The 15,699-nt window shown below is 43.8% G+C and overlaps 1 protein-coding gene across 1 annotated transcript in view; it reads left to right on the top strand.

The window, feature by feature from the left end:
* STAB2 (stabilin 2) overlaps positions 1-15,699 on the top strand; it is a 133,149-nt gene that overhangs the window by 72,084 nt on the left and 45,366 nt on the right. The window contains exons 35-40 of the mRNA XM_084646216.1: positions 545-673; positions 4,396-4,452; positions 5,977-6,072; positions 6,868-7,063; positions 8,870-8,965; positions 10,727-10,772. Coding sequence (XP_084502342.1) covers positions 545-673; positions 4,396-4,452; positions 5,977-6,072; positions 6,868-7,063; positions 8,870-8,965; positions 10,727-10,772 — 620 coding nt within the window. The remainder of the gene's footprint in view (positions 1-544; positions 674-4,395; positions 4,453-5,976; positions 6,073-6,867; positions 7,064-8,869; positions 8,966-10,726; positions 10,773-15,699) is intronic.

Raw genomic sequence — 15,699 nt, forward strand, 5'->3', positions numbered from 1 at the left:
ACAGATCTCCAGTCCGGTTCTCAGGATCTCCAGCTCCCTCAAGCAAGGGCTGTGATGGTTCCTCAGCTGGAGACGCCACCAAAGGTCCTCCCTCTCCGGTGCTCAGTCCGGACTGAGCTGGGCCGCTCCCTTTTATACTGGCATAGCATTTGGAGCATGCCGAGTACGGGCTGAGGAGCGGGACTTCCTCTGCCCATAGTGTGGTGTTGATTCCTTCCAGCCCAGGCCAGGGTACGTACACCCCATCACAGGCCCCAGTTCAGCAAAGCACTCAAGTACATCAATGGGACACGAGCATATGCATAAACCTGATCATGTTCTTAGTTGATTTGATGAATAGGGATGGTTTGAAGAACTGAAGATGTTATGCTGTTCCTTCTTTCTTCCATCACCACTCCAGAGCACTCTTTCAGTCTGGGACCTCCTTGGGCAATATTTTTTGTTATAGCCCCCCAGCTGAGTCTATTTCCTGTGTCAAGTCAGTACTACTGCTGTGCAGTTCAGCTGATCTACTGTATTTTAATGGACTGCATTTCCTTTACAGCTGTACATAAATGAAGCACCTATAAATTACACAAATATTGCAACTGACAAAGGGGTTATCCATGGACTGGGAAAAATTCTGGAAATCCAGAAGAACAGATGTGATATCAATGATACTGTGATTACAACTGTAAGTTGTGTCTTGTTTGAGATTGGTGCTTTAAAATTTGTCATAGATGTTTGTACGAAAATATAACTAAGGCATATTGAACATACTGGATTGTATTGACCAGTCAAAAATGTTTGAATTTTCCACAACAAACTCCTGCAGTAGCTTTGATAGAATATAAAAAGTACTTTGATTCTACACTCAGTATATTAACAGCCTGAATACAATAACAACATCACAGCAGTAAGCCCACTATCCCCGCCAGATTTCAGTACATCGATATGGGCCCAAGTTAACCCACCGCTTTAATAAACACGGATTGGGTTTTGTCCTCTTTTGCTTAATGAAAATACCTTCCAAACAAAACTTTTTACAGGAGAGAAGTTCCATTTTCCATTCTGAGATGTGGATTCCTTCTACACACAGCCATTCCCATTCTTAACCGCTAACAAAGGCATTCCTTCCCCTTGCGTTCTTAACATAGATCAGACTGATTGACAAATTGCAATGACCAGTGCTTAATTTGTAATGAAAGAGGTGACAGGGCTCAAGCAATTTTTTTACATTTATAACTGATGCAGCAAGCCCAGAGGTGCAGAGGCTTATGAACTGCCCAAGCCTAGAGGTGCCCTGGCACAAATTAAGGACTGGCTCTACCTTCCTCTGAAGAACAGGATGTGGTTTTCCATGGGGCTGGCAGTCAATGGTTTCCTTACAGGAGAGGCAAATAGGACAGCCCACAGACAGTTCACTTTGCTTGTTCTTAAGGCTGACATGGCACAGAAATTAGACTTGGAAAAGGCATTTTGCTATGCAAGATTTGTGCTTTTTCCAGTTCAAATTTAAGTGACTCAAGCTTTGGTGCTTCTGTTATTTGCCTTGGGAGACTATTGCACAAACAAGCATATTTTGCTGTCAGGCAAATTTTCCTAGTAGCCTACATTTCCCTTTGCTCAGTCTTACACCAGGATTCCTCGGTATAGACACTTGGATTGCCCTAGAAAACTCTTCCCGCAACTAGGGCCCTGATTCAGCAAAGCACTTAAGCATGTCCTTATGTCCCTTTGAAGTCAATGGTACTTAAATATGTGCATAGCTGAATAGGGGTGGTCTTTACTATGTGCTTAAAGTTAACACTTTGTGCTTAAGTGCTTTGCTGAAGCAGGGTTTATGTGCATAGCTGGCTCTACACCAATAGGGATTTCCCCTGTGAGAAGGGAATCCCTAGCTGTCCTGCTAAGGCAGGGGTGGCCGACCAGTGGCTCCGGGGCCACATGTGGCTCTTCAGAAGTTAATATGCGGCTCCTCGTAGAGGCACTGACTCTGGGACTGGAGCTACAGGCATCAACTTTCCAGTGTGCCGGGGGGTGCTCACTGCTCAACCCCGGCTCTGCCACAGGCCCTGCCCCCACTCCACCCCTTCCTGCCCCCTCCCCTGAGCCTGCCATGCCCTCACTCCTCTCCCTCACTCCCCCCACCCCCGAGCCTCCTGCATGCCACGAAACAGCTGATCGGGAGGTGCGGGGAGGGAGGAGAAGGTGCTGATCAAGCAGGAGGCTCTGGGAGCAGGGAGCAGGGACTGATAAGGGGCTGCTGATGTATTACTGTGGCTCTTTGGCAACGTACACTGGTAAATTCTGGCTCCTTCTCAGGCTCAGATTGGCCACCCCTGTGCTAAGGCAACTCACCATTACCTTTGTGCTGCCTGAGTTGGATGCAGGGGCAGAGCCAAGGACAAGGATCTGTCCCCTAATGTTATTGCTATGAGGAACTCTTTGGGATGGATTTCCTTTGGCTTTTGGCCCTGTAGAGCCTTTACACTTCTCCACAATGAGAGTTCTTTGGTAGGACTCTTCCTGTGGGAAATCCCTACAGTCCTGCTGTGACGTATGCCCTACATTGCCGGACAATCCAGCTGCAGTGGTAGTCTTTGATGCTTCGTAGGGCTGTCAAGCGATTAAAAAAATTAATCATGATTAATCGCGTGATTAAAAAAATTGCAATTAATTGCACTGTTCAACAATAATAGAATACTATTTATTTAAATATTTTGGATGTTTTCTACATTTTCAAATATAATGATTTCAATGAAAACACAGAATACAGAGTGTACAGTGCTCACTTTATATTTATTTTTGATTACAAGTATTTGCACTATATAAAAACAAAAGAAATAGTATTTTTCAATTCACCTTATACAAGTACTGTAGTGCAATCTCTTTATCATGAAAATTGAACTTACAAATTTAGAATTATGTACAAAAAAACCTGCATTCAAAAAGAAAACAATGTAAAATTTAAGAGCCTGCAAGTCCACTCAGTTCTACTTCTTCTTCAGCTAATTGCTCAAACAAGTTTGTTTACATTTGTAGAAGATAATGCTGCCTGCTCTGTTTACAATGTCACCTGAAAATGAGAACAGGCATTCACATAGCACTGTTGTAGCTGGCACTGCAAGGTATTTACGTGTCAGATGACCTAAAAATTCCTATGTCCCTTCATGCTTCAACCACCACTCCAGGGGACATGCGTCCATGCTGGTGATGGGTTCTGTTCAATAACAGTCCAAAGCAGTGAGGATCGATGCACATTCATTTTCATTATCTGAGTCAAATGCCACCAGCAGAAGGTTGATTTTCTTGTTTAGTGGTTTGCGTTCTGTAGTTTCCGCATAGGAGTGTTGCTCTTTTAAGATTTCTGAAAGCATGCTCTATACCTCGTCCCTCTCAGATTTTGGAAGGCACTTCAGATTCTTAAACCTTGGGTCGAGTGCTTTTTTTTAGAAATTTTTAGAAAATCTCACATTGGTACCTTCTTTGTGTTTTGTCAGATCTGCAGTGAAAGCGTTCTTAAAACAAACAACATGTGCTGAGTCATCATCCAAGACTGCTATAACATGAAATATATGGCACAATGCGGGTAAAACAGAGCAGGGGACATACAATTCTCCCCCAAGGAGTTCAGTCACAAATTTAATTAATGCATTAGTTTTTTAACGAGCATCATCAGCATGGAACTATGTCCTCTGGAATGGTGGCCGAAGCATGAAGGGGCATATGAATGTTTAGCATATCTGGCATGTAAATACCTTACAATGCCGGCTACAAAAGTGTCATGCAAATGCCTGTTCTCACTTTCTGGTGACCTTGTAAATAAGAAGTGGGCAGCATTATCTCCCGTAAATGTAAACAAACTTGTTTGTCTTAGTGATTGGCTGAACAAGATGTAGGACTGAGTGGACTTGTAGGCTCTGAAGTTTTACATTATTTTGTTTTTGAGTGCAGTTATGTAACAACAAAAATCTACATTTGCAAGTTGCACTTCAAGACAAAGATTGCACTACAGTACTTGTTTGAAGTGAATTGAAAAATACTATTTCTTTTATAATTTTTCCAGTGCAAATATTTGTAATAAAATATATTACACACTTTGATTTCAATTACAACACAGAATACTACATGAAAATGTAAAAAAAATCCAAAATATTTAATAAATATCATTTAACAGTGCGATTAAAACTGCAGTTAATCCCGATTAATTTTTTTAATTGCGATTAATTTTTTGAGTTAACCATGTGAGTTAACTGCGATTAATCGACAGCCCTAATGCTTAGTTTTCCAAAGTGATGATCTTTCACTGTTTTATATCTCCTGATTCCCCCAAGGGCTGGGAATAGAAACATAGGTTGAAGCTATCTACAGTAGTATAAATCTTTAACTGTGTACCCCTCTGTGTTTGCCAAGGAAAAGTGCAATCTGTGTTCATATCGATCACGCTGCCCTCCTGGAACTAAAGAATTTGTAAGTATTCTATAATTAACCTTAAGTGCACATCGTTTGTATTGTCAACTCTAAATACAGAGAGAGATTTAATGGGCCAAGTTTATCCCATGTGGAAACCCATTAATTTCAATGGAGTTACCTCAGTGAATTTGGTCTATTACATTTATTTAAATTATTCAGACTCAACAGCCCTTGAGTCCAACTGAGCCATTCTTGCCTCAGCTCCCCAGGAGGGTGGGAACAAGGTAATTTAAAGACATCTTTATGCTTCCCCAATCCCCGAGCCAGTTCAGGCCCTGGCATACATTAGAGCATTCTCAAGACTGCTCTAAACAGTGCCATCTACAAAGCAAAGTGCTCTGGCCAGGGTCCCTCCCAGTCCCTACATTGGGTGGGAGACTGGGAATAGAAGAGAGCCCACTATACTGCCTCTGTGCCAGCTGGGGAATCATCTATGCAAAAGAAAGCCTTATTGGGCAGCTTTGGGGCCCATTTGTGTCATGAGCAAAGGGGCACATGATCTGGTGTTAGGTGAGGGATTAATGTTATAGTGTGTTTTGAACATTTAATGAGGATTCTTTTTCTTTTCCATCTCCCAGATATCTGTTTCATAGACATTTCATTTTCTGGCCAGTGAGGATAGGTCAGTGGCAAGATAATATCCTCAGGAAGCCAAATAGTCACTAGGAGTTATATCATCCTTGGATTTTATTTACGGGCAGACTCCTCTTTAGGATTAAGTTAAAACTGGGTTGATTTAAGGAATCTAGATTAAGTATGAGAAGATTTTGCTATATACCTTTTCTTCTTTCTTCTTCTTCTTCTTCTTCTTCTTATTATTATTATTATTAAGGGCAAATAATTATGTCAGTAATGTGATTACAAAAGTCTACATAATTACTGTAAACTTCCCTCCACTTTATTCAGATAATTGGTTAGCAAAGCCCTACTAAAATAGTGATGGACAAACCTCAAGAATTTTGGCACTTCAGTTCTAAAAAATACCCAGATGACTGGATGTTTATCTGAATTTGGGACTACAAAATTAGGCTGGCTGTCTTATGAGAACAGGCTGTCCCAAGATTTATAGCATATCCTGCTTCTGTTCAGGTTGAGAATAATGTAAAAACAGCCATTTTCACAGTATTTTGAGACACCCTTTTTCAGAAACAACTAGGAAGTGCAGAAAAGTACCAGAAAAGAAAAATAAAGAACTGAAGAAATCATATTTTTCAAATTTCTAAAAAGCTTCAGTTCAAATTTTGGACAAAGGTGACTAGTTTTAAATTGAAGTGGTTTGCTCAGTAGCACTTGGCTAAGTTAACTGTAAATTATTTAGCTGATTATCTGTTTGCCTACTTTATTTTTGCATCGGAGAATATTTTCTTAGCATATGCTATGAACATATTTACCAACGGGGGCTGACTGTTTACGGATGTACAGAGTATATTGTTTACACAAAGTTGACACCGTTTTTAAATGTCTAAAAATAGTTGTGTGATATCAAACACTGAAGCAGTTGTCTTGCCAACTTTTGTACAGCTAGGAGAGAAGAAATATTGCATCTATACTGAAAACTTTATGGGAAGGACATCCATTCACATTGGATGCCAGCCAAAGTGTATTAAAACTATCATTGTAAGTATTATTATTCATTATTGTTATTTATTATGTGTTTTGTGGTGGCCCTTAGGAGCGCCACTCATGGTCCAGGACCCCATTGTGCCAGATGCTGTACAAACACAGTACAAAAAGGCAGTCCCAGGTTTAATGACTTTCTGAGTAGGCCTCTTTATCAGAATAGCTTCCAGTTACAGTGAGTGATCAGAAGGATCAGATTAATAGGGCAGGTTGAAAAATTTTCATTGAAAGTTTTCTGTCAAAAAATGCTGTTTAGATTAAAACAAAATTTTTCACAAAAATAATAGAGATTTTAATTTAAAAATTGGAAAAACCAGTTTTGAAAATGGCAAGCCATCCAATTGTGACATTTTTCAGAACAGAAAGTAGTTCAACAGTGGGGGGGCTGTGCACGGATGGGGAAGGGGAGCAGAGGTTAGAGAACAGTAACTCTTTGAAACTTCTTGCAGTAGCAAGCCCTACACTCTCTGCATTGTGGGGAGCACAGGAACTAGCTGGGCTTGCTCCCCACTAGGGAGCAAGAGTCTGAAAAAGAAGCAGTCAGAGGTGGAGCCATGGCCCAGCCTTCTCCACATCAAGCCATAGAACAGATCTGATGCACTGCTCGGGGAAGTCGTCTGCTCTGTGGCTCACCTGCCCATGCATAAGAACCAGCCCCAGGAGAGATTGTGTTTCTCTAGCGAGATCTTTGGCACTTCTGCTGGAGCAGTGGGGCTCTGCACCATCTCCTACACAGGAAAGTGGCTTTAAAGCCTCCGTTCTAGCCTTTGTTATGTTGTTTCTCCATTTCAGACCAGAGAATGCTGTGCCGGTTTCTTTGGTCAACAGTGCCAGCCCTGTCCAGGGAAAAGTGGAAATGCCTGCTTTGGAAATGGCATCTGCTTGGATGGTGTTAATGGCACAGGCGTGTGTGAATGTGAAGAGGGGTTTAATGGAACCGCCTGTGAGAAATGTATTGAAGGCAAATATGGTCACAACTGTAATCAAGGTAATTAATGCCTCCAGACTATGCAGATATCTTCTCAAATCTTGACAGGTGGAAAGTTGACCAGCCAAAAATCTCTGAAATTAGTTCAGAATTCAGTGGCCGTATGATTCAGCTCTCTCAACCCCCTGCCTCTGATATCCTCTCAACGCTCTAGGCCTTAATTATCTTCCCACTTACACTCGTGGAAATCAGGAATAACTCCACTGAAGTCACTGGAGCTACACCTGTGTAAAAGTGGTGTAAGAGGGAGGGAAATCAGCCTTTCTTTACATGCAGACACGTTATATAAAATGTAGTGAGAAAGAGAGAGGGGATATTTGCAGGCTCTTGGGGAAGACTATATCCAGTATTGCCAACACCAAATGTTCAAAAAGTGAGTCATAGACAAAAAAAATCATGACTGGCTCTAGAAAATTGAGGGGGGTGTTTGTTTGTTTGTTCCTGAGCCCTTAGGTTACACACAAGTCATATTTCTGAGTTTTTCTCTGCAACCATGGGGGTTGGAAACGTACTTATTTTTAAATGAAAGCTGAGATTCTCTCAAGATTACGTTATTAACAGGACCTGGGGCTTTACGATAAACACCAAATACCGTGAGATTGAAATAAAGTTGCAAAGAGTTCACAACACTGTAGGCCATATAGTTTCGTTTAAAATTAAGAAGTCTGACCTTAAGCCTTCCACTCCAGAAGGGGACAATCTCTTTCCCTCTGACCCATCTAGGTTCACCCCTTTATCCACAAAGCACTCTTGTCATTACTGTATTTCCACTACTAGCATCCTTAGGCCACGTGCTAACATTACACTGGGCCTGTCTCATGCATGATACCACAGCAGCTTCTTCTCTGACCCTACTGATGGTGTTTTCCCTCTGCTCTGCTTTTCACAGCACTTTTCTGCTCATTGACTCCACCTGCTGAGCCTGTATATCACTGCCTTGGTCTAGCAGCTAATGGCAAGACAGGATGTGTGTGTAATCTTCCCCTTAGTGCTCTTTTCACCTCTCATCTCGGTCATTTCTGGTTAAAAAGTCGTAACTGGAAACATTAACTTGACAGTGATAAAATTATGCTTTTAGATTTATTGTCTGCTAAATGGCAAACAGACAAGCCGTGCACATTTCTCTAAATAGATTACTACTCACTAAGAGGGATTTTCAAAGGCAGGGAAGAGGAGTTAAGGCATGGGCTAGCTGCTCAAGTACATGCCAAGGGTCCTAGGCGGGCTTGTACAGCCCACGTTGCTGCCCATGCTGCCGTGGCTTCACTGCTATGTCTACCTGTGTGCTGCAGTCACACATCTGATTGCAGTGAAGACATACCCTTAGAGGAACCTCTCTGGGTAGGAGGGAAGAGTTTACAAGTAAGTTTATGGCAAAGGCATGTGAATTCTGCACGGAGGGAATGGGCTAAAATCAATGTAGAATCCATGCAAATCATTTTAAATCCATACGTGATCAAAGAAAATAGTGACTGTATATATGTAACATTCTACCAGTCATGGGAGGCGGGAAACAGTCGAATGCTTGCATGTGTTGGTAGGACAGGATGGCCATAAATGAAGGAAAATATCCAGACCATTATCCATTGAGTCATTTATATTCTTCTGTGTATGAAAATATTGTAGGTATCTCTACTAAATGTCTGTATACTAGAGATATACAACTGAGTAAAGTACATTAGAAAACAGAGTGTGTAGGGAGAGTGCATACGGGCAACCCATCTACTGTCTCAGTTGTTGCTCTGCTGTGCACACTCTATGTTACACTGCATATTTTAAGTGGTTTACTTACATCTGTGCATTTAGAATGTGCTTGTGTCCATGGGAAATGCAGCAGTGGGATTGAGGGCGATGGCTCCTGTGAGTGTGACGTTGGCTGGAGAGGTGTAAAATGTGAAAGCGGTAAGTGTGCCTTCTCCTTTCTCTGATGAAGTTAGTTTGTGTTCTGAAATGCAGAGCAGCGGCAAGGAATACATCCCACTGCACTGCGTACTTAAGGTTCTCTCCCACAATACTAGATAACAAGCAGCCTCCCAAGGCTACAGAAAGGCAATGAGACCCTCAGCCTGACCGTGAAAGAAATGTCTTTGGAAAGCTTTCAGACCTGTGCGAAGGGATTAGCCATCAATAGTACTGGAGAATCATGCAACCCAATTTACAAGCTTTGCACTTAAATATATCCCTTTGCTTGCCTAACCGATTTCATCCAGGATCTTTTCAAAACGAAATTCCCATTTGCTGTAAATTTGTACTATTTTCAGAGCAGAGTTGCTCTTCAGAGCCGTTCTCCTTCAACTCCTACAATAAATTGGCTTCAGCTATATAATATTACATATTGTTTTAGAATTATTTACTTGCAAGTAAATAAGAGTTATTTTTAATTAGTTGGTGGGGAAATAAGACCAGGGCCTAGAAGAGAAAGCTGACTATGCTGGAATTTTCAGAAGGGACCCAAAGCAGTTAGGCATCCAACTCCCCTAGAATTTCAATTGGATTTGAATAACTAATTCCCTTGGGCTCCTTTGCAGCCTGCATGCTTAACTGTGACCTCACATGCAACACAAATCATTGCATGGAAACCAAAATGGTAGATGCTATATAAAATTCACATGTTAGATAAAACAGAGTATCTTCAATAGCAAGGCACTGGACAAGACTTACAAAGGAAACACAATAAATAATCATATATTCAACAAAATAACAGGCACAGAAGGGACAAAAGCCAGTGCCCAGAAGCTCCTGATGCAGATACAATACTCAGCTAAGGACAGACATCAATATACTAATAGTGAAATACCCCTGTGCAGCAGCCAGCACAAGGTGTATGTGCCACTCAAGTCTCACTAACGCCTTGTTTTGGGGGCTTAAATGGGCTTTGAGTGGTGCATAGCCCTTGTACGGTCTCTCTGCACAGAGGTGAATCCTACCCCAAGATAGTTAGAGGGGGAGAAAAGAGAGATTTTTGGGTGAGATTTAAAATGGGAAAATGAAATGAGGTACAATGAGTTGGGATAATGAAGCCAATAGCTGTATTTCACAGTTAGGCTTGACAAAATAGAAGAATTAAAAGAACAAGTACGGCTCTCTTCCCCATCTTAGATTAGCAGTGGACTGCCTGAGGGAGGATGGGCCAAGTCGGCAGAACTGTGTAAAGATAAATCAGTGATGACTTTTGTAACATCAGTATGTAAATGTACTGTAACCCATAATTTATACCTCTTTGATGCCTTTGTGCACCTTTCAGTCGTATTTTTGATAAGCCTCACTTTTACTGCTTATGTAACAATTATGGTAACAGTTTGTCTTTAATTTTTTTTTAAACAAGTAAAATGACAGGGATGAAATGCAACCCTAGTCAGGTGCATCATTTTCATCCCATGTACCTCCCAAAATAGGATGTCAGTGGTGCATAGCATACACATTGTGGTGACGTATGCACAGGGAAGACTTTCACCCTTACTCACATTGGGCAGTCCCTTACTCCAAGCATTCCCACGGACTTCTTTGGGCAATAAGGCATTATTGAATGTAAGGATGATAGAAGCTGACCTTGCATAAGGAAAATGAAGGGGAAGAGTTTGAAACCACAGAAAGGGGTAAAGAAATGTATAGCTTTAGAATGTTGACTTGCAAGGGTATAAACGTTCTTTTTGTCTCTTCCAGAAATCAAAGATGATGCCTGTAACAGCACGTGCCACACCAGCGCTAAGTATGTATGAAATCCGGCCACTTGGAGAGTCATGCGCGTAGTATAAAGTGAACGTTCTTCGTTTTTATGTTCCATATTTCCCCATCATCTACATAGATTGTGAATAGTCTCCTATTTTGTCTTGTTCAATAATTAGTTGTCCCAAGTTTAGATCACTTCCTAGGCTTCCCATTTTTAGCACAGGTTTGCAGCACTTTGGAAAGATAATATAGTAGTGACAGGCCAACCTTAAAAGTTCAGTACCCACACATTAATAAAGACATTTTCAAAGGAGCAGTCTCGACCAAAACCTAAGCAGTTAAGCCCAGATTTTTTAGAGATACTTACACATTGCTTGGCTCAGTGTTGCAAGTCTTAAGTCATTAGACAGCTACATCCTGTTTTCAGACATGATCTAGGCACTTGGGGGCTAGATTCGCAAGTGAACTTAGCACTGAGTGTCACCACGCCTAACTTTTAAGCAGCTAGAAAATCACTGGGATTCACAGAGCCTGTGTTGGGTGCTTGTCTCCCTATCCAACAAATGTGGAGAGACAGCTCTCTAAAAATAGGATTCACAGAAGTCACCATCCTAGATGGCTCCCTGCCTAAGCTAGCCAATGGGAGATGCCACGGGGTGTATGCTAAGCCTTGCCCCACTCAATGCCTAAATCCAGGCTGGAGAGATACATCTCCCTCTGCTTAAGGTCCTCAACTGCAAACCCTCTCTTAACATTAGGTACCTTTGCTGGAGGCTCACCTCCCTCATAACTTTTAGCCCGGTGCTTAGTGTACTCACCGAGAATGTGTACGATCCACCCCTTCCCCCCACTTTTGATAGGGAGAAAAGATCTGAACAGGGCTCTGCCACCTCTCAGGTGAGTGCCCTAACCATTGGGCTAAGGGATATTTTGAGGTAGAGCTCCTGCAGCCTCTCCTGTTGAGGCTGCGGATTAAGTCATTTAAAAAGTCATTGGTGCTGGGAGACTGGATCCTGGGATTCCCAGTGGACCACCAAGCTCCAGATTCATTCCCACACACTCTCTCAGAGAGCCCTGCCTCAGAATAGTCCATAGCTCAGTGACCAGGGGACTCAACTGAGCACTGTTAGATCCCTGTTCAAATCCATTCTCCCCACTAAGGGGGACTTGAACCAGGGGTCTCCTACATCCCAGCTGAGTACCCTAACCACTGGGCTAAAAGTTACAAAGGATCACCGCCTCTTCCTCACGCCCCGCACTGTTTTCTGTGAGCTTGCCTGCATGGCCTGATCAGGTATGCAGTCTCTAAACATGCCTATAGGATTGGGCCCGGCAGGCGAGTTAGGCAGAAGAGCACCTGTCTTGCGCTAGTTCATGAAGAACACAGGGGCTTAGGTGTCCAAAAACCCAGCAAAGGGCTGCAGAGACATAGGTACCTAGGGAACTTTTACTTCAGTGTAGGTACTGAACAAGTTTCAGTGCCTACAGGGTTAAGTGGCAGCTGAGCGAGGGTTTTGTGAACCCCAGTGGGTCCTGATTCTGGGATTTAGGCACCTAAACTGGAAGTTAGGCACCCAAGTCCTTTTGTGACTCTAGCCGTTGGGAGTGTAAATCTTATGAAAGTCAATGGGGCTTGGGCTACTGAGTGCCTAAGCCACTTTTGAAAATGGGACTTAGCTGTCTAAGGCTTTGTCTACACTGGCAAGTGAAAGACAAAGCACTTGTCATTCAGAGGTGTTAAAAAACACACACACGCACCCCCCCGAAAGACAAAAGTTCTGCCGATGACAGGCGCCAGTGTGAACAGCACTTGGTCAGCTGGAGCGCTCTCCTGCCGACAACGCTAATGCCGCTCGTTAGGAGTGGACGTTTTTAGTCGGCACTGCCGACAAACGGCGGCTACACTGCACGCCTTTTAGCGGCCCGGCGGTAGCAGCACCGCCGTGTCACTAAAAGCTGCGTAGTGTAGACATAGCCCTTATCACTTAAGTCTTGCAATGACCTTGAGTGGAGCAATACCTAAATTCCTTCAGAAATCTGGGCTTTACTGTAAGGAATCCAGCCTGCCCGTATACACCCAGGGAGATGCTGGCTAAATTATCTTACACTTTCAGAGAGTAATGAAGATATTTTAGAAGTTCACCTCTTATGTGCTGACTGCTTATTATAAGACGATCAGGAAAACAGGAACAGAGAGCCCCAAACACCTACAATGATCTGATTTTCTTCTTTGCTGGCAACTCCATTTAAATATTTATCCCATCCGCTATTTATAGCTCTACTGTTTAATAAGACTTCGGGGCAAAGTTGTACTAAGATCTGGATAGCAGAGTTTGACTCTAGTAGTCTATACTTCCTCCATGCAGAGGTGCTGACTCTGTGGGTGCTCCAGGGCTGGAGCAGCCACATAAAAAAGTTAGTGGATGCTCAGCACCCACCGGCAGCCCCACTGATCAGCTCTTCCCCCCTCCCGCAAGTGCCTCCTGCCCACCGAAGGCCCCGCCAATCAGTTCTTCCCCCTCCCTCCCAGCACCTACCCTCCCACCAGCGATCAGCTGCATGCAGGAGGCACTGGGGGGAGAAGGAGGAGTGGAGGCGGGGAGCACTTGCGGGAGGTGGTGGAACAGGGCAGGAAGGGTTGGGGGCGGGAAGAGGCGGGGTGGGGGCAGGAAGAGGGTGGGAGGGGGCCGTGGGAGAAGGGGTGGCATGGGGGCAGGGCCTGGGGCGGATCAGGGATTGAGCACCCCTGGGGAAAGGAGGAAGCTGGTGCCTGTGCCTCCATGTGTTGAATCTGAACTGATGTACTGAATTTCCATGCATGTTAGAGGAGCACAATACCAGAGTGATGATCCGGCCTGTGATTACAAGAGCAGAATTCCATCGACCCTTGTGTAAGCTTCTGCCAGGTGGAGTTGGCTGCAACAGGATCTGCATTCAATACATAGGGGTGCCTCTTAACAATCCAAAACAGAACCAGCTCGAGCCCCAACCCAGTAATCTGGGAAAATCCCTAGGCACCCCTAAGAAGCAATATTTCTCCAGTCGCAAATGCTGAGTCTGTGTATGACAAAAGAAATCTTTTATTAAAAGGGAAAGGGAACCTAGCATTAATCTAGGAAAACCCCACAACTACAGTTCAAAAGCACAGAACCATAAGCAAACACCCATCCCTTCGCATCAGTTTCCCACCCTGCATTCAATATGAAAGTGAATTGTAACTCCAAACCAGCCAAAATTGATCACTTTGGCAAAGCAGATCCGTCTGCTGAACACCTAGGCAGAGCAGAGGTGTCTATGCAACTACAATCTGCTCCTGAAGTCTTTTCCCACAGTGCATCACTAGCGGTCGGGGAGAGTTCATTCAGACCCTGCTTATACATGCTAGTTCATCACAGTTTTATCTTACACATACAGGACTACATTTTCAAAAGTAGACTTTAATTAGAGGCAATGAAATGTTTGGTTATCCAGTTTGGGGCCTCAACATTTCTAGTGTCCCAAACAAGGGCAATTATGCACAAAAATCGGGTGTACAGACATGCAACTGCTAGATATGCATGTAGACAGTAAGTGTGTGTGCACAGAGCAGACGTCCTCAATGCCTAAAATTAGAGGTTAGCATGAAGTTCCTTTAAAGTCTTGGCATTTTTCAGTTTAATTGATAGCATTACTATCCTTTTTCAAGGCTGCGTGTCCATTTGTTTTTGGGAGCATTACAGTTAAAGATACCGTGCATCATAGTATCTGTCCTTCTCTTTCCCTCTCTCTCACCCGCCCCCCACCCAATGACTCCATTTCCCCATCCTTCGTGCCCTCATTCCTCTATAGTTCCCACCAGCTCTACCTACTCCTCTTCCCCTTTCCACCCTGATCTCTCTCCTCTTCCCACTAGCCCAAATCCAGATCCCACATCCACACCCTCCTGCTGCTCCTCATTTCTGGTGACGTTTGCTCCAGCCCTGGTCCTCCCACCATCTCCACCCTCTCCATTCCCATACCAATCCTTGCCACCACCTCTGTCCATCGATAGCCATCATTCCTAACCTCCCACCCATGCCCCTCCCGCTCCTTCTCTTGCTGTCTCGGGAATGCCCACTCCATCTCTCAAAAAAAACATCACAGCCAATCACAACTTCTGTATCTCTTGCTCCCTGCAGTTCCTGGCTCTGGCAGATGAGGGGGTCCAGGGCTCTGACACTGCCTCTGCAGCTGCCTTCTTCTTATGGAGGCCTCTCCTTCATTCATACTTCCTGCCCTGGGTCAGGCAGTGGTGGGGGTGTTAGGCTTCCCCTCTCCCATTCCTGCCCCTTCTAATCCCTTCTTCCTTCCCCTTTCTCCTTCTTTGAACAGCACTGCACCCAACTCCGCTCTCCTCTCTTCCTCCATGGTGCTGTCATCTATTGGCCACCCAACTCCTTCCTATCAGCCCCCCAACCCTCAGTCGTTCTATGACTTCCATTCCAGCAGGACTGATGATTTCTCATCTGATATCAGCCATCTTCTCCCTGCCCTCTCTTTTCTTTCTGCCATTGACAGGGCTGTTGATTCTCTCCATTCCTCTCTTCCACCCTTGACTTCTTTGCCTCTCTCCCATTGCAAGGTCCGCCCTGTCAGCTCCTAGTCCTGGATTATCCCCAACATCCACTTCCTCGGCTTCTGTTCTCACATTGCAGAGCATCTGTGCTGGAAATTCTGTAACTGAGCTGACTTCTTCCTCTACAAATCCATTCTCTCCTCCTTCAGTTCTGCTATCTTCCTTGATAAACAACTTTACTTTCCAGCTTAATTGAATCCCATGCCCACAACTCCAGCCACCTTTTTGCCAACTTTGATTCACTCCTCAAACCCTCCTCTCCTCCTGCCTCCACTTCTCTCTCTGCACAGGATCTCCCCAATTTCTTCCAGGAGAAAATTGATAAAATACAACATGATCTTCCCCATCCCCTTGGCTAGCCTTCCCTTCTTAT

The sequence above is a fragment of the Lepidochelys olivacea genome (assembly GCF_965140295.1).
Source record: "Lepidochelys olivacea isolate rLepOli2 genome assembly, chromosome: 1".
NCBI classification, from domain to species: Eukaryota; Metazoa; Chordata; order Testudines; family Cheloniidae; genus Lepidochelys; species Lepidochelys olivacea.